The sequence below is a fragment of the Chelmon rostratus genome, chromosome 8, assembly GCF_017976325.1.
Source record: "Chelmon rostratus isolate fCheRos1 chromosome 8, fCheRos1.pri, whole genome shotgun sequence".
In the NCBI taxonomy this organism is placed as follows: Eukaryota; Metazoa; Chordata; class Actinopteri; order Chaetodontiformes; family Chaetodontidae; genus Chelmon; species Chelmon rostratus.
The window spans coordinates 20,624,363-20,648,245 of record NC_055665.1 but is presented as its reverse complement, the minus strand read 5'-3'; the positions used below and the strand labels follow the sequence as shown (position 1 = coordinate 20,648,245).

Sequence of the window (23,883 nt, the reverse complement as noted above, 5' to 3'; positions counted from 1 at the left end):
TGTGCAAACACTGAAAGGTGTCATTTGGATTTCCAAGTTGCAGATGCTTTTATTAGCTGAAGTGGTAAAAAAAAAAAAAAAAAAAGAGGTGTGAACAGACAAATAGATTTCTCTCTTGAAAGGTGGTAAAGAAGCAAGCAGTGTCCCAGTTGCTTGTTTTCAAAAGTGCCTCCATCTTTATTTGTGTGTTGCTGGTGAACTTGAAAGTGAGATGAAAAATAAGAGTGCCTGAATGTGAAAGATTAATGGGTGGAATTAATCCATCAAAACATGGGTGAGGAACTGAACGCATAAAAAAAACAAGCCGAATAGTAACAGAGAAAGGATGGCAGAGTTTAAAGGGATAGTTTACATCAAAGCATTGAGAAGTTTTGTTTGCAGAGAATGGAGAGTGGAACTGAGTCTGCACAAAAAGCAGAGACATAACTGTACTGGATGCACATGTCAAAGGCAGCTGTCTGTGTCTACAAAGAGAAGATAAAGAAGAAAAAATAAAACAAATCAAGGTGCCTGTTCTCCAGAGAGCGCAGTGAAGGCAAGAGGAGAAACACAAGGCTCATTCATATTAATACCACACACTAAAATCTGAACAGAGCAGTCGGGAAATATGACAGCGACAAATGCACATGGGGACTGAGGGAGGAAAACATTTGACAGGGTGGGAGAGTGAGAGAAAGGCCAGAGCGAGACACAGAACAATGAGTCAGGCAAAGTGTAGGACAAAACATGCAGAGAAAAATGACAAGGACACTTTTGCTTATTCTGATGAATCAACTGCACTAAAAAGAGTCTCAGGAGACAATGATATCGTTTCACAGAGCAGACGAGGGGCCAAAGCTGCAAAGATTTTATACAATAAATATCAATCACATTCCGTTTCTTTCAGAACATATCCTGTCCTGGCAATTGATTCTGATTGCTGCTCCTGAAAGATGAATGATGAATCTTTCTCAAATGTCAGAACTGAGACGGAGTATTCATACTGATATGAAATCAAAAGCACCATACTGGTTTTATAGGGCCGATTCGTTTTGTTTTCTATGGTGATTGAATAGTTCAGCCTCTAAATATGGCCAGTAACAAAAACTAGTTCGAGTTTAACACTCAACTCTGATTCCAAAAACAGCTGGGAAGCTATATAAACATACATAAAACAGGTCATTTGGAAATTAATGTATTAAGTTTTTATTTGCACTTTATACAGCATCACAACTCTTTTGGAAACAGGGTTATAATTCAAAAAGGAATTATACTGAGCTTGCAAGATAGTTAGCTCCTAATGCATAATGTGGATAGGAAATGGATGGTATTGCTTCTTACAGGTTATACGTGCATTGCAGTGATACATGGTGCACAGCGTTAGGGTTAGCAAAGTGTGAGCTTATAGTTTGAAAACATCATTTTTATGTCCTACATGAAATGATGACTGTCCTGGGAAAATGCAGATTATACACCTTTCCAGAACACAATGAGTAAAAAAGTATATTGAATAGTAGATATTATCATCAGTTTATAATCAAGATTAAACATGTAGTAATTATGTCTTGTGTTAGAGTGTATATAAGGAATAACTGCTGTGTGTGTATTGTATGTAAGCATTACCGTGTGAGAGTTATCTGGAAGATCTTATACCCAGCGATGAATGAGGCCAGTCTGGTCAGGCTCTGTTTGCCTGAACCCCCAACACCCACCAACAAAGCATTACCTCCAGGTGTGCGGATGATCCTTGACACCTACACAAACAAAACACGCGTACGCACAAAACTAGGGTTAATAAAGGATTGCATGTACAGTATGTGACAAGTTTGCAGTGAGAAAAGGATGAGGAAAAAGCAAGCAAGGGAGACAGAGTGCAAGATTTTGTGCAAGTGCAAGCAAGCAAGCATGCAAGCATTTAAAAGCTCCACAAATTAAGTTGTACTAAAGCAAAACTGGCAAAATATTTTGGACTTGAAAGCTGTGTGGGCACATTTGAGGGCTTTCAAATGCAAAAAGCTTGACCATTCAATAAAAAAAGGATGAGACACATAAATCCAATCAGCTGCTTGTGTCTGTTCTTTCTACTACCAATTATTTATCTTAATCACACTAGCTTGGCTAAACCTTAGAGTACCTTGACCAGATGTATCATAGCATCCTGAAAGAAGACCATGTCCATGCCTGTACCCCTGATGCTCTCATTGTAATGGCTCAGGAACATGTTCAGACGGTCCTTTAAACTCTCAAACGATTCCATCGGCTCGTACACCTTGGGCAAATCAAAGTCTGAATCTTCTGGCTCTTCCCCTGTGAGGAAAGAAAGTTTCACATCAAAATGATCATAATACATAAGCAAAGTTAAGTCAGCACAAGCACACTGTTGAAACATCCAAGTGCCGTGTCTCTGTGAGTGATTGGTACCTGTAGCCTCAGGTGCGTCTCGTAGAAAGTCGACAAAGTATCTCTCTAGCCCATAGTCCACTATGCTCTTGTGCTCCTCGCCGAGCTCCTCCTCTACCAGTTTTGCCAAAGCCTGGTCAAACCACTCCACGTCTTCGGGCATGGTAAATCTGTCAGCTATCACTCGTTTGCACTCGTGCTTCCACAGTGCCAGCAGAACCTGGAAATGACTTTTTTTTTAATTATTGCTGTCATTCAAGCAAGCCGATACAAGCCAGCAGGACAGGTGAGCGTTGCTAATCGATTAGCAAATTCAGCTCTGTTGCATACAGTATGACAAATAGCACTGATTAGGAGGAACTGTTTTTGTCTTTCACTGAATCATTGTATGAGTTTGACGACTATCCAAAAAAGATTCAAATGAGCAAAGAAAAGCATTGAGCAGAGTCACACTGTCTCATTTGCTTTTGCTAAAATACATACAGACATTGATTGTATGTATTGACTGTAGAAATTCTGCACATAAGCATGAAATGAAACTCTGGGAAAGTTACGTTCATTTATTTTCCATATTCTTGTATTCTGTTCGAGTATAATAGTCTTGCCTGGCGTAGTCTAAGTCTTCAGAGTTCAGTCGGCAGCCTCAGTGGGGATGTTGAGCATATTTGCCTAGACTCTGAGCAGCCTGAGGTAGAAGATATATTTCATTGCATTCAATTATTCAGTGAGGCCACAAACCAACAGGGAGTTGGCCACCTCAGCAAGAATTGAGCTTGCAATGCTAGAATTTTGTATTCTTCACTGCCAACAAACACGCCAATACTGTATCTTAATGTATCATGTAGTCATACTGAGGCCCTACAACGCAAGTGGGGGTTTTGACCATTCTTTGTCAGGGACTCTCTTCTACTATGATACAGTAATCTGCACCAGACTACACTACACAACTCTACACTATGTTACTCCTCTCTATTGTCTGTATATATGCACACGAGAAACCTACTAGTGGGAGAAATACAGTAATGTTAAAGCGCTGTGGTACCCTGATTACTGTGAAACCTGCATATACATGTCATAGCATGCAGAAGCACGTATTTGAGAGACTCATTTAGGCTTATTTATCGTATTGTCAGTTGAACTTTTAATTATTTTACATACTTTAGTGATACTAACTTCCTGGCTGAATTCCATTGTAAAGAAATCAGTTTTAACCAGCAGAAATCTAGCTTTCTTTATGACACAACATTTTCAAAATCAGATTATTAAAAAAAAAAAGTGTAACTAAAGTGCACACTTAGATCTTCTCACCTGGACAGAGTTGACCACCTCAGCGTTGGTATTGAGCATGCCTTGCCAGATCCTAGACAGGTCCCTCAGGTTGAAGATGTAATGGAACTTGGCTGGAGTTGGGAGCATCTTGACTTTGGTCAACTGCCAGAGACGACGGGTCAGAGACACCAAGCGAGGCACGGTGTTCTGAACCTCACAGACGAAACCGCGACGTGCACAGAAATGGCCCACACCAATCACACCTACATAACAAGGTCGATGGTGGGGTAGTTGTTAAATTGAAGGTGGGAAGATGACCAAAGCATGCCATTTATAAAGCACCAAGTATATTAGTTAAGACAGAGAACAAACTGTATGGGTCATGAAATAAAATTTAGAGTCAACACTTTATTACCCCGAGCAACATATAAAGAAGGACAAAGCATGAATGCAAGGGACATCTGAATATCATTATTAGTGTTCTTCTCACTTCACATCAGTACTAGCATTATCCTAGCAAGCTGGCAGTGTAGTATCATCAATAACAGTATTGATAATACATGTCTTAAAATGTTAATCAAATATTTTGGGTCAATACATACATCACTAATGATTCCACTGCACTCTCTTAACTCACCAAATATCTTGTCGATGGAAGCATTGGAGGGCAGGGTACAATTAAAGATGGAGAACTGCCTTTTCAGTCTCTGTGGGATGTCATTACGGCCTCCTCCTGGATGGATCATAGCTGCCAGAAACTGGACGTCCACAATATTGGTGAACTCTCCTGGTTTCTCCAGATTGAAGAACCCATTTTGCTCCATCAGCTGCCTGACAATCTCATTTGTCACCTATGAAGAATGGTTTTTTTTATATTATTATTAGTTATATTAGCATTTGTTTTTGCTGATCTCATCAGTTAATTTACTTGTATTATTTATTTGAATCAAGTTGTCTAAAATCTTGTAAACTAAAAAATGACTTGAAATGAAGTGACCTTTCATGGGATTCGAGACCAAAAGCACACAACTAGAAATTTATGATTAATTGAGGTAGATCATGAAATTAATTTTTTTTTTTTTAATTAAGTTATGTTGAAAGTATCCCTGACCTGATCTCCCCATTCGTTGATGACAGGCATGTTGATATCATCTATAAAAATGGACATTTTCTTCCCAGCTGGGGGTCCATAAGTGGTCCCCATCCTCTTATCCACATAGCTCTCTACTGTCCTCTAAAAAAGAAATAGGGGGAGCAAAGAGAAAAGACAACACATTCGGTGGTGAAAAAGACAGCAAAAAGCAAGGGAGAGGGAAAGGCCAGATACAGTAAGTTCCACTCAGACATAATCCATAGTAACAGCTTGTCAATGTGCAGCTTAGGCATGCACAGGGAAAAGACAGCGGTCTTTCCTCAAGCCTGCACACGATTAATCAGACCAGACATCGATCAATATTACTTCACAAGTTCATGAAAACCCAAGACAAGTTAACACACATGTAGAGCATCCATCTTCAGATGAAACTGCAGAGGATGAGACAGCAAGCTGTTCAACCTAAACTTATTCAGAGGAGAGCAAACGGCCTTTACCTGGAACATGAGTGGTGTGGTGGCAGAGGAGAAGTTGAGGCTCTTGCCCATGTGGGTCTCAGGATCATACTTTGACATGTAGCCCTTGATGATAACTGTCTTGGCTGTTCCTTGTTCTCCAATCAGCAAAACAGCCTGCAAAAATGTTCAATTGCTTTCATCTGGGTAAAGTTTCACATAAGACAAAAGTCTACAGGACATGCACAGATAATGTAAGTTACATGCAATGTGATATGTCAGCGTGAGTAATGATTTGCAACTTGAAATGACAGTTAATTATTCAGTTGAGCTTGAGATTTAAACTGTTGACAGAAACAACACTTGTTACTGAGCACTTAAATATCCCTTTCCATGTGGCATAATAGAGGACATACTGTACACTGACAGGGAGGGAAATATGGGAAATATATGAGGGAAATATGATAAGAAAGAGACAACTGTTAGTCCTATTGCACTATTTTTAAAGATCGCTTAAGGTAACAATGTATTTCAATGCCTCAATATATTGATTGCTGATTAGCAATGACGGGTAATTATTCATTATGACACACACAGATTTATAGATCCATTTGTAAAAACAATAGATTGGCCTATTACACAGCTACAGGTTCAAATCTCAGCAAGGAAGATGAAAGAGCTGACATATGCAATCGTACGGTCATTACAATGTGCAGGGCTTCAATTGAAGGCCACAGCTTGGGGGTGGGAGCATGTAATCACCTGAACAAACAGTTGATGCTAAAGCCTGTGGTAACAGATAAAACAGACAGACTGGAGCTAATTAAAAATAATGCTGCATGAGCTGCATGGGTTGTCTGTGTAACGGCCATATAAACTATTGATATGACCTTAATCAAAGCTTCACATAATGAAATACACGCTTTTTTCAGATGAGTGTGTTTTTGTTCTCAATTTAGATCCATCAGCCTCTGGAAAATCAAATTTACCCAGCAAAAGTAAATGGAATTGAAGGAGCTTCAAAAATGAATGAAAGCAAATGAAATCTCCCCCTCACACAAGCCATCTCTTCACACAAAGGCATCAACATACAGCAGCTTCCCACTCTCCCCTTGTGCCGTTATGAATCTGAATGGCTCTCTCACACATGCATACACACAAATACGCACACAGGGGCTGTGATGAATGCCACGTGGCGAGGCATTTGATGGGCTTTTAAGTAGAGTATCGACCGCAGCACTTTTAATCTGGTCTTTTAGAAGGGTCGTGCTGCGTCCAGCCATGCTGCCATGTTATTGATCTGAGGCGTGTGTATGTGCGTGTCTACTCACTCAGCTGTATCCAGGAATAAATGAAGCATTATACACTGAATAGAGAATAGATTAATTGGGCGCTGCCCTCTCTAAAACCCTTATCATCAACCTTAAAGAGACAATGAAGACAGATGTGTACATACTAAATGTTTCTGCTCACACGTCTCTTTTAGATCATATGTCACGGGAAACATGGGTCAACATTTTAGTTAATAAAAACATCTAGAAACATTTTTTTCAGCAAACCTCACCTTGCCCTGCTTGGCGATGGTCTGAAGTAGGAAGTCTGTTCTAACATTGTCCACATTGGGGACCAAGATGGAGCTGTACTCAGGGGTGAATTCAGATGGATAAACATACTCCTCCACTCTGGTGCTCCAGTGGACCCACTGTCCTGGAAGTGGAATAAATGTGAATGCATTAAAAAGATAAACTGTGGCACAGAGATTAGTACGAAATATGACAGTGACACTTCCAAGATGTCTTGCAATTGAAGAATATTTCCGTATCTCATGGTGTAATTTGATAAACGTACACCCGCTGCCAAAAGAAAGTGCAACATGAGGCATAATGCTTCTGCTTGTCGTGGAGCAGCTTTGATGTTCCCTGGCATCTAATCTACAAGTGATAACATCTGTTTATTAATGCGTGCATACCATCTGCTGTGACATGGTAGTCAAACATGGTGTCCTCACTGTCAAGAGGAATATTTGGCAAGTTTAGACAGTTATGGCTGTTCTCTCTGAGCCAGATCTCCATCTTTCTCCGGTCGTCCAGTTCAAGCAAGGCTCCAGTGCTCCACATTAGGGCAAAGACATACAGCCGCTCCAAGTGCTCTCTGGGTAACTCACCACACTGCTCCTGTAGAGGAAAACCTATTTTAGATCAAGGACTATGTTCAGACAGACACAGAGAGAGTTACATATATACTTACATACATATATTACATATATACATTTTTACCAGGGTTTATTAATTTAAAATCACACAAAAAATATGAAACAATTCTCTTATCTAAAATAAAGCTACAATATTAAACCATTAGTCCTAATTAATACTTATCAGCACTACTGCTGTTGTAATGATGGCTCTACCACAATGACCTTATAGGGCATTAACATAGAAAAACAAAACAAACTTATTACTGATGATTTTATACCCTAATTATGCAAAGTGGCATAATTATGCAAAGTGGCATAACTAGGGCTTTTATAGCTCTGTTAGTGGTGTCAATTTATCTTGGTGTCTTCTCTTCTGAAATTATAAGAGATACAGTTGGAGAAAATTTTCAACCTGTGTGAGTGAGGACAGGGCAAAAATGTACTTTCATCCTTTCTCCTATACAATACTAAACTTACATCCGTTCAAGGTACACAACCAGAAGTAAAGTGAGTATTTGATGGATTACAGATACATTAGCTTTCAAATCTTTTGGGGTTTTCTTAGAACAGCAAATGATTGAAAATGCCTTCTATCTATGAATTATCCTCTTCTAATATACACAACAAGTGCTGTGTGAGTGCCGTCTGTCCTGTGGTGGGAAATTAAAACAAGCTCACCTTTGGTGGTATAAGTCCCTGCAGCATGTTGATGCACTGCATGATGACAAAGGCCTCTAGCATGTCCATCTTGAACTCTAGGGACTGCACACTGAAGCGGTAGAGCTCAGAGAACGAGGAAGAGAAGAGTTCCCTCAGTACCTCTGCTTCCTGGGGGGAGCGCTTTTTCAACCAGCCCTGAGAACAACAACCACATCATCATAGTTAAGATTAAATGAATACATAAATGTCAATTCCTCTGAACAAGGACAACTGATTACTATTCAAGGTATTGATGATTGATATTGGATGACTAATCATACCTAAATCTGGGCAATTTTTGAAGTTTTTACAGTGTTCGGTGCCACTCAGTAATTAAGATACTGGAGCTCACTGTATAGTTATCTAGATCAGTTGTTCCCAAACCTCCTCCTTTTTATACCATGGCATCCCTGAGCCACCCAACTCCCAATATAACTGACATATATGTACACAGACACTTATCGGTTCAATTAATTAGTTCATTAATTAAGTTATGCAGCACATTATACAGGCTCATCCTCAGTCACTCAGAATAAAAGCCAACAGGTATTCTTTTGTTTTCTCCAAAGTTAAAATGAGCTCATATTTAAGGTGTGCAAGGACAAACATAACAAAACAATACCAAAAAAGGCTGCAGGTTTTTTAATGGGACATCTGAGGCGGCTGCTAATGTGGGAAGGCAGGACACAACCAGCACACGTGACTCTACTGACAGGCAGCTTGTTGTCTTGTTTTTATGTATATCATGGATGAGAGAGCCAAATCACACATATATCATGGCAGAAACACACACCACAGTGAATGTGCTATCAGACAATGATGGATATCAGTCTTCCACAAGCAATGAAAAACCTGCCGCTTAAGCTGGAAGCCAAGTAGCGTTCTGTCTGATTTTGATTTTCGTTGGAATGTGTTGAGGGTTTAGATGTGTCAGCATTTCTTTGAGCTCCGCTCACACTGTCAAATCTTTCCATCACGCACTCTGACAGGCACCATTTTTCTGACTGTTGAGCTCCTGAAATACTTCCAAGCTGGAAAGTGTACAATGTTACTTTGATAACCGGCAACCGTGACTTGTTGTGTCACTAGCTGCAGCATAACTACATATTAAACAGATTTTTTTATAAATGGTGGTTTTGATATGAATTGCTTTTTCTTCTATTTTGATATGTTTGCAAACATAACTTAAAACATAGTTTATCTAAATGTTGGAAAATGTTTTATGTGGTGAATCATAATTAAAAATACAATCCATCCTCAAGGCACTTTGGGAACAAATGATCTAGATGTCATTTAGCAGGTACATACTGTTATCTACCATGAACACGGCAAACATTTATGTACGGAAAAAAATATATATAAAAGCTCTTCATGTAGTCAGTTCACCTCCAGTATAGGGCTCCAGCTGAGCACGGAAGAGCTCATGAAGACCATGCCATTGCGTGAGACGGTGGCTGGAGAGGCGTTGTCAATGTTATGTGGCTCAAAAACCACTTTACAGTTGGGAGCCATGGGTATACGGTCTCCATTCGCCAGTGTCAGGGTTCTGTTGTCGTCCAAAACTGAGTTTAGGTTCTCAATCCAGATGGCATCGACGGGTCCATCAAGGACAATCCAGATGTTCTCTCCTGAGAGAGAAAACAGTGTTTTTTTTACATGGATATGTATATAACATGATGCTTGACCTCATGCTGTCACCAGTGATTTGCTAATCGGCAGGATGAAGAGGCCCCTGGATTTGCATTTAGTGCATAGAAAAGGTGGCACCACACTGTTGTGTAGGTTCAGTAGGAAGTTCAAAATGGTGTCTTGCTCATATGGTCTGGTTCTACAACATAAAAACAACCTCAGGAGTTACCAGTTTGCAAGCAAGACCACGGCTGAAATTAATCACTAAGTTCTGCTATTGAAAATAGAAATTTAAATTTAAAACAACCAAAAATATGAGTACAAAACACCAAGACATGTGATGAATAACAGAAAAACTAAGGTCTAGAAACAAACACAAGACTGTCTAGTTTGGCTGTCAGGAAAAATGTGGTTCATGCTCCTGATAATAGAGATAAGTATGCTTGTTTGGCCCGATGCTCATGTTTAATGTCAGCTTATCTGGTCCAGAGGACTCACAGTTTGAGTCAGAACAATTCATTACCATACGGTTGATTTCATTCGAATGAGCCATCAGCCGCAGTTCTACACAGATGTCATTAAAACAGATTAGCTTGGGATGCTGTTCTTGCATCTGTTGAATCACAATATAGGTATAGCCTCTTTTCACAAGGCATTCCTTTTCCTTGTAGAGTACTTCTCTCAGGGGTCCTGTCACAACTCTACATCATCTACTTCTCAACGGTGGATTCCTATCTACTCAAAGCAACAAGCTCCACTAGTGAACAGCAGGCTGCTGCACAAAGGCAACTGACAAACATATGGAATGCATTCTCAAAGATATGCGCAGCAGCATGGGAACATACTGAATACATCAGATGCATATTTTGACACATAAAAGCTAACACACATAATGTATATTCATACCAATGCACACATTTTTAATGAAGTGTGTAGGATTAGGATCGTGTGGAAAGATAAAACAGCTGTTGGTGCTGCTTTGAACTGTGGCAGCAATGATGTCCCAGGATATTTAAACTTATCCACAAAATAGTAACATACCAGTTTTCCCAGAGAAGAAAGAAAAAGAAGACCGTGGATTATCAGGGGTACTAATGAATCATCTGAGGAATATTTTCTTTCCTCAGTAGAGATATCCCTCTCATGCTTTCTCTCTTCCTCTTACATAGAAGAGAGGATGCTGTTATGACACATTCCCTTATTTGCCAATCAAACAGTTATTACATCTTGTGCCTATAGCCCACCCCTGTGGTATTTGAAGACATTAAGGTTAATCTCAAAGCATGCCTAATAAGCACCATTTTTCAATATTAGCTTTCGGACAGTAAAATGAAAATAGTGGCCAAAAAGAAAGACGAAATGCTCTTTAATTACACAAAATGTGATTTCATTTACATTAATTACAACACTTATATTTGAAATTTTATTACTCTCAGCTTGCCTCCACCTGTGAAACCACTGATGAGTAAGCAACTTTTCTGACCTTTCTTTGCTCTCAGTGTTTTCCTCCAAAGTGTGGAAAAGATGCCGTCAGTCCAGTCATTTGTGGCCACATCTAGCCGACCAAACATCTGAGGTGCTGTGATGGCTTTGGGGTTCATGCGCATCTCTTTGTGAGGCTGACCACACTCTGAGAGAAGAAAGACGTTGACAGAGATATTTGTAAGGCAAGCGTAACTGAGCAAACAAAAATACGCATAGAAAAAAGGACTTGCATCCTGATTTGTGAGGTGTCACTTTAAGTTGAAACAGAGGAAAGATGATGATCTCTCTGTCTGTCTTTGTCTCTCTCGCACTTAAACATACAACTTTGCACAGCTTTGTTTTGTATCCCAAAGCATGCACAAAACCCTACCTGTCATGGCTCTCATCAGTGTGTGTATACAAGTTGTCTTTCCGGCCCCACTGGGCCCCAGGGCCATCATGCCATGTCGGACCCTCTGAGTCTCAAACAGCTGGATGACCTTCAGCTTCCAGGGAGGGTGACTAATCAGACCTGCATCCTCAACCTGAGGGAGCAAAATTATAGTATACACATCGGCTGTTTTACTAAATGTACCATAGTAATTATGCAGAGCACTGTGACATGGTCTGGCTGATACTGTTAGGGCATTATTTTATACTGTATTGACAGCATCACACACAGGTTGACACACATTTAAAGAAGGTACATGCAGAGATATAGCGACACTGCAGGGATGAAGGCACATAACGCACTAAAGACATAGACACACAATAAATGCTGTGATTTAAAGGCCTCACACTTTACTGTATCTCGTACTTTATATTTTCTCTGCACTGTGTTTGCACAGTTACTTAGGTTGGGTCCTTGACACTCTAAATGACACCATTTATATCCCTTTGGGTGCTATATCATGAGGTGTTTAAGAGTGACATGAAAGATACAGCAGTCACAGCAGTCCATTAGTCTTTTGCCTGATTTCACTCACCTTCTTCATTTCACTCTCTCGCCCTCTGCTTACCTTTCCCTCTGTCCTTCTTCACACACTCTCTCTCTCATTCTATTCTCCCATCCTTCTATTCTTACTGTATTTCTCCATTTCACTCTCCCTTGCAAACCCAGACAAACTCATCCTTCACTCCCACCTACCTGATTGTCGATGGCAGCCTCTAGTTCAGGGTAGCCTGCTTTATCAAGTTGAATGCCTGGGAAGAGGTCGTCAATCAAGCTCAGGAAGAGAGGCTCATCCTCATCGATCTAACAAACGCACACGTACACAGAGACACAAGTGAGCAAAAACCCAAAAAAACAGCTGAGGATGATTTGTCTTAATTATAGTTGATGTTCTGGTCTGTGTGTGGCGATTATTAGGGACACGGGGCAATGGGACGGGCGAAAAAAACAAGATTGAAATTGGAGTTTTTCAAACGTCTGTAGCTCAGGCATACATTCACCGAGAGACTTCATTTAAACTTTAAAATGTAGACCCAAGTCTGGTCTATTGGTGTGTTCATCCACATTTTGATTGGTCGTATAGTTTTTGTTCAGTCACTGTTCAATGACAGTGATCATTTGGAGGGAAATTTTGAGATTATAATGGGTGTGTATTGCGCGGAATGTTCGTGCTAGAGTGGGGGACAGAGTGGCACAGAGTCTAAAAATGATCCGAAAATCTCCTCTTTTTCTCGTCGCTACGGCCACAAATTACACTCTACACGCATAATTTTGGGCTCATTTTGTAGACAAACTTGTCCTCTTTCATGTGATGTCTTCGAAAAAGCTGAGAGACTTACTGAATTTAAATAGTGAGACTTTTTGTGCAGCCAGCTCCCTCCTGCTCTCCCATTAAGTCACATGTTAAAATTCAGAGCTGTTTTGTGAGCAAAGCAGAAATGCCTCCTGTCTTTAGATCGCCATAAAACGAAAAGTTGTTGTGTCAGGAATAAAACGAGGAGATGGTCGGACTCAGGAAGTTCTCGGGAGTCCGATGATCTATAGTACACTCTGATACGAGGTACGGTTCTCTCACCAGAGGATTTAGTTCGGGAGGTTCGCCGAACCCAAATCTCACTGCATACAATACAAACTCCTGTTCTCTGAGTCGCAGAGTCTTTTTAAGTCGACCATTTTGTCATTTTTCTAAAGAATATCTGGACATAAAACACACGTACATCTGGCCCAGACTTGTCCGCATCTCACAGTGTAGTCGGTTTTTTGATAGCAGCTACGGTTTTGTCACAATCGCAAGTTGTTCGGAAGAAACCGACAGCGAAAAAGCCGCTTTTCAAGGGAAGAGCTTAACAGGTGCAACTGTCATTTACACACACACCGGTCAATAACCCACGCACACACATCTGCAGGACAACCAGCCTGAGAATGATTATCTTAACGAGCTCAGTCAAAACAAGGGCATTGTTTGAAAACAATCTCCGTCCAACAAGCAGTTAAACTCAGCTTCAGAATGCTCTTTGCCAAAGAGGTTGAGACAGTAGTCACACAAATGCACACACAAAAAGGGCTAACCAACAGCTAAAAAGTGATTAAAAACAAGCACGTCAAAACTGAACAGGAACAGGTAAACAGTGGGAGAGGTGCAGAGGTAATTATCAGCAGGTGGGGCAGAAGTTACACACGCACACACGCACACACACACACACACATTCAGACACACATATACCAGACACATCTCCATGTAGGAGCTGGTTGGGCTGCTTGTGTAGTTCAAGCAGACACACACACACACAAACAGACGAAGACACACACATACACAGTCACACACAATGACAGATACATAAACACACACACACAGACAAATACATAATGAAAACCCCATCCCCCCGCCCCCTTGTTAACGCCGTTAGCTCTGTTAGCTCTGTTAGCACTGTTAGCTCTGTTAGCACAGTTAGCTCTGTTAGCGTTAGCGCCGTTAGCTCTATTAGCGCGGTTAGCTGTTAGCTCCGTTAGTGTTAGCTCTGTTAGCTCCGTTAGCATTAGCTCCATTCATGTTTATTGATTCAGTTCATTAATTCATGTTAACAGAGACATGAAGCAGAGGAGAGAAGCAGACACAGACAGCTGAGGTGATCAACAGAGACAGACAAGGAGAAAGCCACAGAAACACAGCTGGGACGAATTTATTAATCAGGGACTGACTACCTCTGATATCTGCTGTTTTCTCAAATTGCAGCCTTTTTCAATTGTCCGCTGCTTTGCCATACTTTCTCCTAGAGACTTCATTCAAACTTTAAAACGTAGATCATTTTGTCGGCTCGAACACACCCCGTGTCCCTTTCAAAATTTCCCAGAGGGAATTTTCTAGTTTTCTTTGTAATGAGAATTGTATCAATCATTTACTATTTTTTGCTATATCTTTGACTGACTTTGTGTATTTCTATTAATTCAATTAATAATTGATCTATTCTTCAGTGTTTTTTTTCATCTATTCCAGCTCGATCTATCTATTCTGTCTAGCTCTGTTGCATTATATCACATTCCAGACCAACCAGTTTAGATAAGTTCATGTCCCTGAGGACCCTCATAACGATGGTGGACTCCGTGTCACTGGGGTTGGCTCGCTTGGCTGCTCCCAGTGTTCGCAGCACTGACAGGATGTTGCGCAGGCCAAAGTCATAGTGAACCTGGACAATCACAAAGAGCATTTTAGATTCATAGTGATATATTTATGTATTCTCCTACTGCTTTACGCCTCTGCAACAAGCATTTACAATTATTTCAAAAATCTTCACTATGATTTAAATAATAATGCAGATGACAGTGGAGAGAAGAAGGCTCTGCATACATAGGTCTTGAGCAAAGTATTTACTCAAGTTACTTTTTCAATTTTCATCAAATAAAATGTTTGTCAAAGGGGAATTGCCCTGTGTGTTGATGGATCTTCAGTTTTTCTGATATGTTGTGTTTGTGGGGTTTCGTATGTTTTGGACCTTGGGAACTATACATGTGAACTGCATTTCCCAGGTGTATCTGCTTCACAAAGCACAGGTGCGCTCTATTTTGTGTCATTATGAGCCCTGGGATTCCCTTGAGGGTTTAGTGAGCAAACGCTTGGCTTTATCATTAAGTACTTGCATTGGATGGAAGTGTGCAGACCATTTTTCTCCATATCCAATCAATTTGGCATTCTTGCTTTGTGTGTGCTGTTATTAAACCAATAATAGAAATTAAGCACTTTAAATACTGTGTATATGAAAAAGACAGGTAGACAGGTGGTAAGAAGTTAGCAAAGCCGAAAGTCTGATAACTGCCACATTTAGCACTCAAATCGCATCCATTTTTTTTACCTGCTTGGAAAGTTGCTCCTCACACAGCTTGTAAAGAGTAAAGAACTTGCGGGCCAGCTCCATGTTGTCTATAAACCCGCAACTGGCCAGTTTAACTCTAATGATTATCTGACGGTCAGGAACCATCATGGCCACGGAGCGGAAGTTGATCTTCAGGTTCTCAGGAAGCTCCTGACGACCTGCATAACCTGGGTTCTGATCATACAGGAAAAGAAAAAAAAACAGGAGTTTCAAATCTAATATTGCATCTTGTATTACATAGAATGTTTACATCTCAGATTATACTGTTAATAACAAATGATACATCACAAAAACAGGACCACAGAAGAGACAGAAAGTCACCCAGCAGGATGATTCACATATATACAGGTATGCAGATGTACAATTTTACAATGTACATATGCACACCGAATGCAGAGTGTCTTTGCATTTACCCATGATGGCTATACACCAAAAAACAACATAAAAAACATTTTAAAATAATACTGTACATTGGTAAAGTTCACAGACAGCACTATCCTTCTATCCTAGTTAAAACCCCACGACACAGCTCAGTCCCTCCTCCTCCAGAGCCCTCCTTTGATTACTGTCTTTTTACACGTGTGTACACATACACACACACACGCACGCACGCACGCACGCATGCGCACACGCACACACACGCACACACACACAGTAAAAACAAAAAAAGGAATGATCTCTGACCCTTTTTGCCACATGCCAGAATTATTCTACTGTCCCTGTTTCATGACATGCCTTAGGACAGCAACTGCGCAGTGGAGCGTTTTATATGAAGACCACATCTATAGTCGGTTATGGGGGTATTCATTGTGAATTATAATCCATTCATAGTGTGACTACACTCTTTCTGATGCACTGTATCAACAGTCTGAAACATTGTAGATGTTACTAACAATGAATACAACTTCAAGTGTCTTATGGCTGCTCTTAACTAGTTACAAACATGAGGTTGACTAATAGGGCTATAGGTCGAATACATTATGACCAATATTAGACCTATAGTCACATGTACACACCTCAGCAATCAACTGTAGAAAATATTCATAGTATAGGTGAGAAAAGTGAAGTAAATATTGATGCATCTGTAATAATGCATGAAGTATTCATTAGCATTTCATTGTTAGTGGTAAGTGCAGTGTAAATCATTTTCATTAATTTAAAAAGAATCCGTGTTGGATGATTGTTACGACAATTAAATGCAGAGAATTACAAGTAAAATTTGTCTGTTTTTGAAATGGAACCAGTTTTTTCTCTATCATTGCCTTTGGACGAGATTTAGTTTCAGAAACCTTTATCTTTTAAATTTATTGATGTTTCCACTCTTTTTCCACTCATCCTCTCCTGATTCTGCCATTGTTACAGGTGCAGTCACTGACGATGCACATTGTAATTCTACTGCTACAAGGTTCATGTAACACAATAACTCAATTCTCTCTTTGTATCTTGTAAGTTGTTGTCTAGTCAATGTTAAATGCATGTATTGTATCACTCTAATATCAGTAAAGACTTGTTTCAGTAATTAGCCTGTTTGGTAAATAGCCTCACTAATACTAAGTGTTATGCTAACTGGGTAGCTTGGCTATCTTGCCCTGTATTACTGTGCAGATATGCATGTATTTATTTTGTTGTGCTTTATTTCAGAAAATAGAGGATTAGGCACCACTCTGCAATACCATTTCTATTACTTGTACTATTTCCATTCTCAGTAATGAGGTAAAATCCAAGAACAGCATTCTCAGTTGTCTCTGTAGTGGTCAATTTTCCAACAAAATGGTTTCAGGGGTTTAATCCCTGACATATTATTTGCCTAATTTATATGCAGCATATATTCTTTTGACACACACATACAGTATATATATATATATATATATATATATATATATATATATATATATATATATATATATATATATATATATATATGCTTATTATTATAGCATACTATGAGTCTGTACTACAGTTGGTTGCCGAGGTGTGTGTAGGTAAGTATAATTAGTGTGTTTTAAGCCCCACCAGCCCACCTCATGTTTATAGCTAGTTAAGAGCATTCAGACTGTTGATACTGTGCATCAGAAAGCACATTTTTCATTCACAATGAATACCCCCATATCGAACGATAGATGTGGTCTTCATATAAATTGTTGCTGCAGTTTCTACCTAAATGTTGAATTAATGGATGGATGGATGTAGTAGAATTAATTTGTCACTGACCATGGTAAGGAAGATGCCAAACTCAGGGCTCATATCCACGTTGTCTCCATCAGTGAAGACAAAGTTTTTGCGACGTTCCTTCTTGCACGTGAGAACTATTGCGATCTGCTGGGCTGCCACCGACAAAACTGGGAGGTCAATGCGGTTGAACTCATCAAAACAGCCCCACGAACCAGACTGAGCCAGTCCTGAAAATCAGACACATGCAAGTTTATGGTCACTCTATTGCAATGAATTAAACATGCAACTCCAATCTATGCTATATACCTAATTGTCTACTAAGGATTCATTAAAAAAATGAATCCCTGGTCCTCATCAGTCATCCCAAATCCCTTTTACCCTTTCTGGCACCACTTAATTTGCAATAACATAATAGCACCAATTTTTGACTCTTACCTTTGAATATTCTTCCTAAGCCTCTGAAGTCCATCTGGTCAGAACAGTTGAAAACCACAACATACTTTCCCAGACAGCGGCCCATGTCTTTGGTGGTCTCTGTCTTACCTAATCAAAAAAGGCAGATTTGCTACATCACGAGTTGCAATAATTTTTATTACAAAATTTAGAAAAAAAATGTAACTTCAACATAAATTGTGAAGCAGAGCAATATATTATTGTTAATTTGGGGTCCCTTGGCAAGGTTCCCCAGGTTAGAATCACTTATGTAATCTAACACAGAGATAAAGAGATTTAGCCAGTGCCATGTTTTCTCACTATCCCATGATCCTAATTGGACAAAATCACTATTTCATAGACACATCCTTCCTCAGGTAATACTTTCAGGGCCTCAGTCTTACCTGTTCCTGCTGGACCAGCAGGGGCTCCACCCATACTCATACCAAGAGCCTGGGCTAGGGTAATGTAGCACCTAGCCAAACATAGACAGGAAGACAGTTCCATTTCAGAGGCTTAATATGGTTAAGAATTTGGCTTCCTCACAAAGCAGTTTTCACTTCCCCTCACATTCAATTTGTCACACAGTTAAACTAATATGATATGATTCTCCACAGGGACGGTGGAGGTCATGCACAGCTGGAGAATGCTGCGCTGAAGCTGGTGGGGACTCAGTTTCTTGCTCAAGGACTCTTCAGCAGAGAGGATGACCGACACTGGGACCTGACCCAGGCCCTCTGGCTTGCCCTCTTCACTACATTACTGTCCTCTTAAAATCATGGTGAAACTGCATTTGCAACCAATGTTGTGTCCTTTGGAGTGTGAAGAAGAAATCAGAACGTTGCCATTATGAAGAACATCCAAAACTCATTTTCATACCTGCAGTGGCAAAGAGGGTGAAGGACGGACAATGTGAAAGAGGAAGAGTAAAGACAGGGAGTGATAGAAAGGAAAGCAGCACAGCACACTGCAACCGAACAGAAAGAATCAGATATTGTTTGAGGCAGGGAAAGAAGGCAGTGAGAAAACCAGGGCTGTCTTGGCGCCTTCGGCCATAAGGACAGCGGGCCACTTCTTTGGAGTGCTGCTGTCTGATGTCTGCTGGTAGCTCCCTCCCTGCTGCTGTCTCTTCTCATTTCTTTCTCCTTGTCTCTCACCTTTTTTTCTCTCTGTCTCATCTCTTATGTCGCTCTGTGTGTCTGTTAGTCCGACACTGGCTGTTGGTGGACATCTGCCTACCTCCCTCTGTCTAATCATCTTCCTCTCTCTCTGTCTGTCATATCCTTTGTGCACAGTGGTCGCTGTGCAAGAGGGCCAACTCCTCCTCCTCTAATGTCTTCGCTTCCCAATTCCACTGTTCTCTCTGTCTCTCTTCTCCCCAAGTCCAGTCATTAGTCAGCCACAGAGACTGTAACCCATTAAATATAGATTCTTGCTAAGGTGAACATTTCCACTACATCACAGAGAAAACAGTTATCAGTACGATTGTATCTCTTGCTGTGAACAACTCCTATTTCCATCTGATCTATGGAAAAACACTATAAGGACTAAAGCCAGTCTGGAATTGCTGACTTAGCAACAAACTAAGGTAACATTTTCTGTGAGTGTGCAATTAGTTCCAGGTTGTCCTGACAGTGTTCAAACTGTGCAATACAAACAGTGTTGTGCTCTCAAGATTAGAAACCTTCAACTTTAAATGCTTTCATTGTTAATGATGACTCTTTTGGAAGTGAGTCCAGTCCCTAAATTAGTGATGAGGGCAATTCAGATGACAGGAAGGCCAAAATAAAAGGCTCAAGTAAATGCAAGTTGGTGCTCTGTGTTTGCAGTTATTGGGAGTTGCCATATTTAAAGAAAGTAATACTTTTGGACAGTCTCTCTTCACAGGAATTCTTGATGTAGGACAGAGAAAATGATGGATGTAGTTGCTTGTAGAGAAAAATTCAAACACTGCCTTCTTTCATTCCTCCACACAGCTGGCCAATCTCAACGCAAAGAGGCTGTGATTGTCAAGGCTGTCTGTTTCTGAAAGCCCCCCGATTCCACCATCAGAAAGGTGTGTGGGGAGGGGTTTCAGAGGCTGTTGGACCATCTGACAAGCACTGTGTGTGAGGCATACTGCAGGCCTTAGTTGCAACCAGTACAACCATGATAAAACATGCAAACTGACAGTGTTTAGGTCTGTTGTCATGTTTTTGTTAAAAATACCAATGTCACATACCAATACCAATGTCACCTTTAGGACAGTGCGTATGTGTGTGTGCTTTCATGGATATCCCTCTACCTGTCAGTCAGCGGCGTAATGACGAGCCTTTCAGTGCAGCCCAAAAATTCATTTTGGTAGACAAAGCCCACGTCCGTGATGTTGATGATCATCTTGTCTGAGTCCTCATTGAAGTAGAAACGACACTGCTTCAACCACTCAAAGTCGTTGGGGCTTTTGACATGGAGCCGGCACTGGAGGGAGTAAGGTTGAGAGTGAGGGGGAGGGACAAAGAGAAGAGAATAAAAGAGCGATGGAGAGAGCAGAGACAGGCGGAAAGAGAAGGGGAGCAAGATAAAAGGATGGAGAGAAGGGAGAGAAGATGGCAAGTGAAGAGTAGGAAATCGACGGGCAGCATTCAGGAGATGATGTGAGGTGAGACATTAAAGCAGGACAAAAGGGGGAGGAGGGGTGGAAGGGAAGAATGTATGAGGGGGTAAGTTGACAGAAAGGTTACGTTAAGAAGGTGGAAAAATGGGGGAGGCAGATAAGGGGAGGATGAAAGAAAAGAGGTGAGAGGTCATGAGATGAAAATTAGGTGTGAGGAAGGTAAAGTAGAGGATGGGAAAAAAAGAGTAAGGGAGACGGGTAAAAAGAGTATATAAGGTTCAATGAAAAGAGGTGGCACAAAGAGGATGGTGGTGAACCGAGAGGTGAAATACAAAGAGAAAAAAGGTTAGGACAGAAGAGAGGATGGGATAGAAGAAAGACAATAGGAGATGCAGCAGCAGAAGATGGTTAAAAAAAATGGACAGGACAAGGGCAAGATTTGTGGGAAAGAGAAGGAGAATGAATGAATACAGGCATGAGAGAATTAAATAATAATGATAGAAAGAAAAAAACACGGCCAAATAAAGTTCCTTCACACCTGTGCTTTTCACCTTGGAGACCAGCTGGGCAATTTACTGTGCTTAGAGGGGAGCCTTCAAAGACAGCTCCTTCTCTTGGTCTAAATATCACTTGGCTGCCAATGAAAATGCTTTGAAGACTTTTGCCTGATAGAATTGAATATTTTTCTTTTAACACCACAGACAGAGGGTATCTGAATAAAGGATAGCTTTCTCGAGCAGGGGATCCTGATATACGTGAAAAGAAAAGAAATTGTAAATGGCTTGTTTGTATGGTGAAACATACTTTAGTACACTAAGCCATCATACAAGAGGTTCAACAGTATTACATCATGATCATACTCACCAGGTCATCAAATATGTCCCTCTGGTGGACGTGGATGGTGATGAGGGTCTCGTACTTGGTCCTCTCCACAGCCCCCAGGTCTCTTGTGGTCATGTCAATCAGTGTGTTGAGCAGATCCAGGAACAGCTGGTTGGTTTTGGCCATAATGCGCCGATCGTATCGGGCATTGGTCAGAGCCTCCTCAGCATCCCTTGTCCATATCATCTGAATACCTAGCAAGCCCACCTGGATCAAGGACAAGAATAATTGGCATTCTCATCCCTGTGCAACTTTCAAATGTACTGAAAAACTAAAAATTGCAATTCTTGCTTTGTTCAGCAAGCCAAAACAATGTTATCACTTGTATTACTTCTCTAAATACAGAGAATTCTACAGTGTAGAATTACAGGGAGTCAAGATCAACAAATGGCCTTAAAACATCACAAAATATCCCAGAAACCAAAGCAAAACAATATGATTTCATGCACCCAGCATGGTTGTCCTCTCAGTACACAGTCCTCAGCCATCAATCAAAGAGACTGATGGTATGATCCATTGTTTTAAATATTAGGGGATTAGTTCTTTGAATCCAACTATGATCTACCTGAGCAGGGAAGGAGTTGAGGAAGTCGATGAGCTGGAAGCCGGAGTCCTGGATGGTCAGGGCAGCCTGTCGTATCACCAGGTGCAAAGACCTCTGGGATTCCTTCAGCAGAGCATTGAGCCAAACCTCTACGTTCCCCTCTGCTGTGACGGGACGCTCCAGCTCCACGGTCTCCCCTTCCCGTGATGATACAGCCAGAATACGGTCATATACCTGAGGACGATGACATGTTTTATAGATTAAAATCACAGATTGATTATTCTTTTTCCTTTGTGAATTTAGAGAGGAATATGCTGTAAAACTTTTGTATATATTCTCCTCTTCTGCACCATTCTGATCAGTCAATTCAACTGTAAGGCCTTTGTTGGACTTTATTCACTCTGTTGAAACCTAGAACTTCAGTTCTGCAAAAATAAATAAATAAATTCTTGTCAGAGGGCTTGAAAGATGCCATTGTTCTGTTACCCTGACCTGTCAGAATGCCAACTGTGTAATACAAACAATAAAAACACCAAGGGCGCTCCATGAAAAATGCACCTTGTCATGGAAGCGGACACATTTGATGTTGTCGAAGACGTTGAGGAGGTGGGCCTGGATGGTGTGGGAGTCAGAGGCCTGGCCCAAGATCTCCAGCAGAGCAGGGTCAGAGACAAAGAAGAAACGAGGAAACAGCAGACGCTTCTTCTCCAAATAGCTGTTTGACGGCATAATAATAACAATTTTACAAAAGTTAAAAAAGATACCTGCAATAGTCTGTCTCAAAATAACTTGTTTGAAAACACAACAAACTAGACACATGTGCAATACTTGGCCGCAAAATCCTAAAAATAAATATTTTCTTATTGTGACAGTTTTAAGGACTCTCTTCTCTCTTTGAATAATGTTCAAAGTACTCACCATTTAAACCTTCATTATTGTTTTAATGCATAGTATAATTGATTAGGAATTTGGTCCTTTCTACTCACCCTGTAAGTGACTTCTGGCAGATCTCCAGCTGTTCGAGGAGGTGTGGAAGCAGCTGTCCCATTGTCTCATCTCCCACACATGACTGTACTACATTGGGCATCTCGTGGGCTCGCATCATGATCTTCACCCACGATTTGTCGATGTTAGAGAAACGCTTCGCTTCCTAAAAAAAGGTTGAGCCGGTTATTCATCTGATTATCAGAGATTCTAATACTTCTTTGTTTGCTTTGTTTTTTCAAGTTGCAATACAAATTAATATACTTGGCTGTTTTGAATTCCAAAAGCTGGGACGCTGTGTAAAATATAAATAAATGAAATGAATGTGATAATATACTAATCTTTTTTGACATATACTCGATTGAAAACAGTGCAAAGACATTATATTTACCGGTTTTTGTAAATATCTGCTTACTCTGAATTTGATGCAGCAACATGTTTTAAACAAGTTGGGACAGGAGCAACAAAAGACAGGGAAAGTTTTGGAATGCTCTTAAAACACCTGTTTGGATCATTTCACAGGTAAACAGGTTGATATGATGGTAACAGGTGATAGTATCATGATTGTGTATGAAAGGAGCATCCTGAAAAGGCTCAGTCGTTTACAAGCAACGATGGAGCGAGGTTCACCACTTTGAGAACACATGACTGTATATAGGAGATTACTACATTTGGTCAGGAACTGTCTTTACGACCGCTGTCGTTAAACACAGTTTATTTGCAAAAGATTGCTGTCTGTTTTAAAGTTTTACACAGCGTCCTGATGTGTTTTGA

General features: G+C 40.5%; 1 protein-coding gene across 3 annotated transcripts in view; it reads right to left on the bottom strand.

Annotated features, from left to right (window-relative positions):
• The window catches only part of dnah5 (dynein, axonemal, heavy chain 5), a 99,723-nt gene that overhangs the window by 44,878 nt on the left and 30,962 nt on the right, over positions 1-23,883 (bottom strand). For all 3 annotated transcript variants that reach the window (XM_041941723.1, XM_041941724.1, XM_041941725.1), the window contains exons 35-58: positions 23,112-23,275; positions 22,684-22,840; positions 22,147-22,359; positions 21,564-21,788; positions 20,391-20,563; positions 18,511-18,581; positions 18,110-18,217; positions 17,714-17,901; positions 15,482-15,676; positions 14,684-14,818; positions 12,330-12,437; positions 11,574-11,727; positions 11,202-11,348; positions 9,476-9,717; positions 8,069-8,245; positions 7,166-7,370; positions 6,761-6,903; positions 5,239-5,373; positions 4,760-4,882; positions 4,286-4,499; positions 3,688-3,911; positions 2,401-2,599; positions 2,114-2,286; positions 1,603-1,733 (exon numbers count right to left, since the gene is read on the bottom strand). In XM_041941723.1, coding sequence (XP_041797657.1) covers positions 1,603-1,733; positions 2,114-2,286; positions 2,401-2,599; positions 3,688-3,911; positions 4,286-4,499; positions 4,760-4,882; positions 5,239-5,373; positions 6,761-6,903; positions 7,166-7,370; positions 8,069-8,245; positions 9,476-9,717; positions 11,202-11,348; positions 11,574-11,727; positions 12,330-12,437; positions 14,684-14,818; positions 15,482-15,676; positions 17,714-17,901; positions 18,110-18,217; positions 18,511-18,581; positions 20,391-20,563; positions 21,564-21,788; positions 22,147-22,359; positions 22,684-22,840; positions 23,112-23,275 — 4,004 coding nt within the window. The remainder of the gene's footprint in view (positions 1-1,602; positions 1,734-2,113; positions 2,287-2,400; positions 2,600-3,687; positions 3,912-4,285; positions 4,500-4,759; positions 4,883-5,238; positions 5,374-6,760; positions 6,904-7,165; positions 7,371-8,068; positions 8,246-9,475; positions 9,718-11,201; positions 11,349-11,573; positions 11,728-12,329; positions 12,438-14,683; positions 14,819-15,481; positions 15,677-17,713; positions 17,902-18,109; positions 18,218-18,510; positions 18,582-20,390; positions 20,564-21,563; positions 21,789-22,146; positions 22,360-22,683; positions 22,841-23,111; positions 23,276-23,883) is intronic.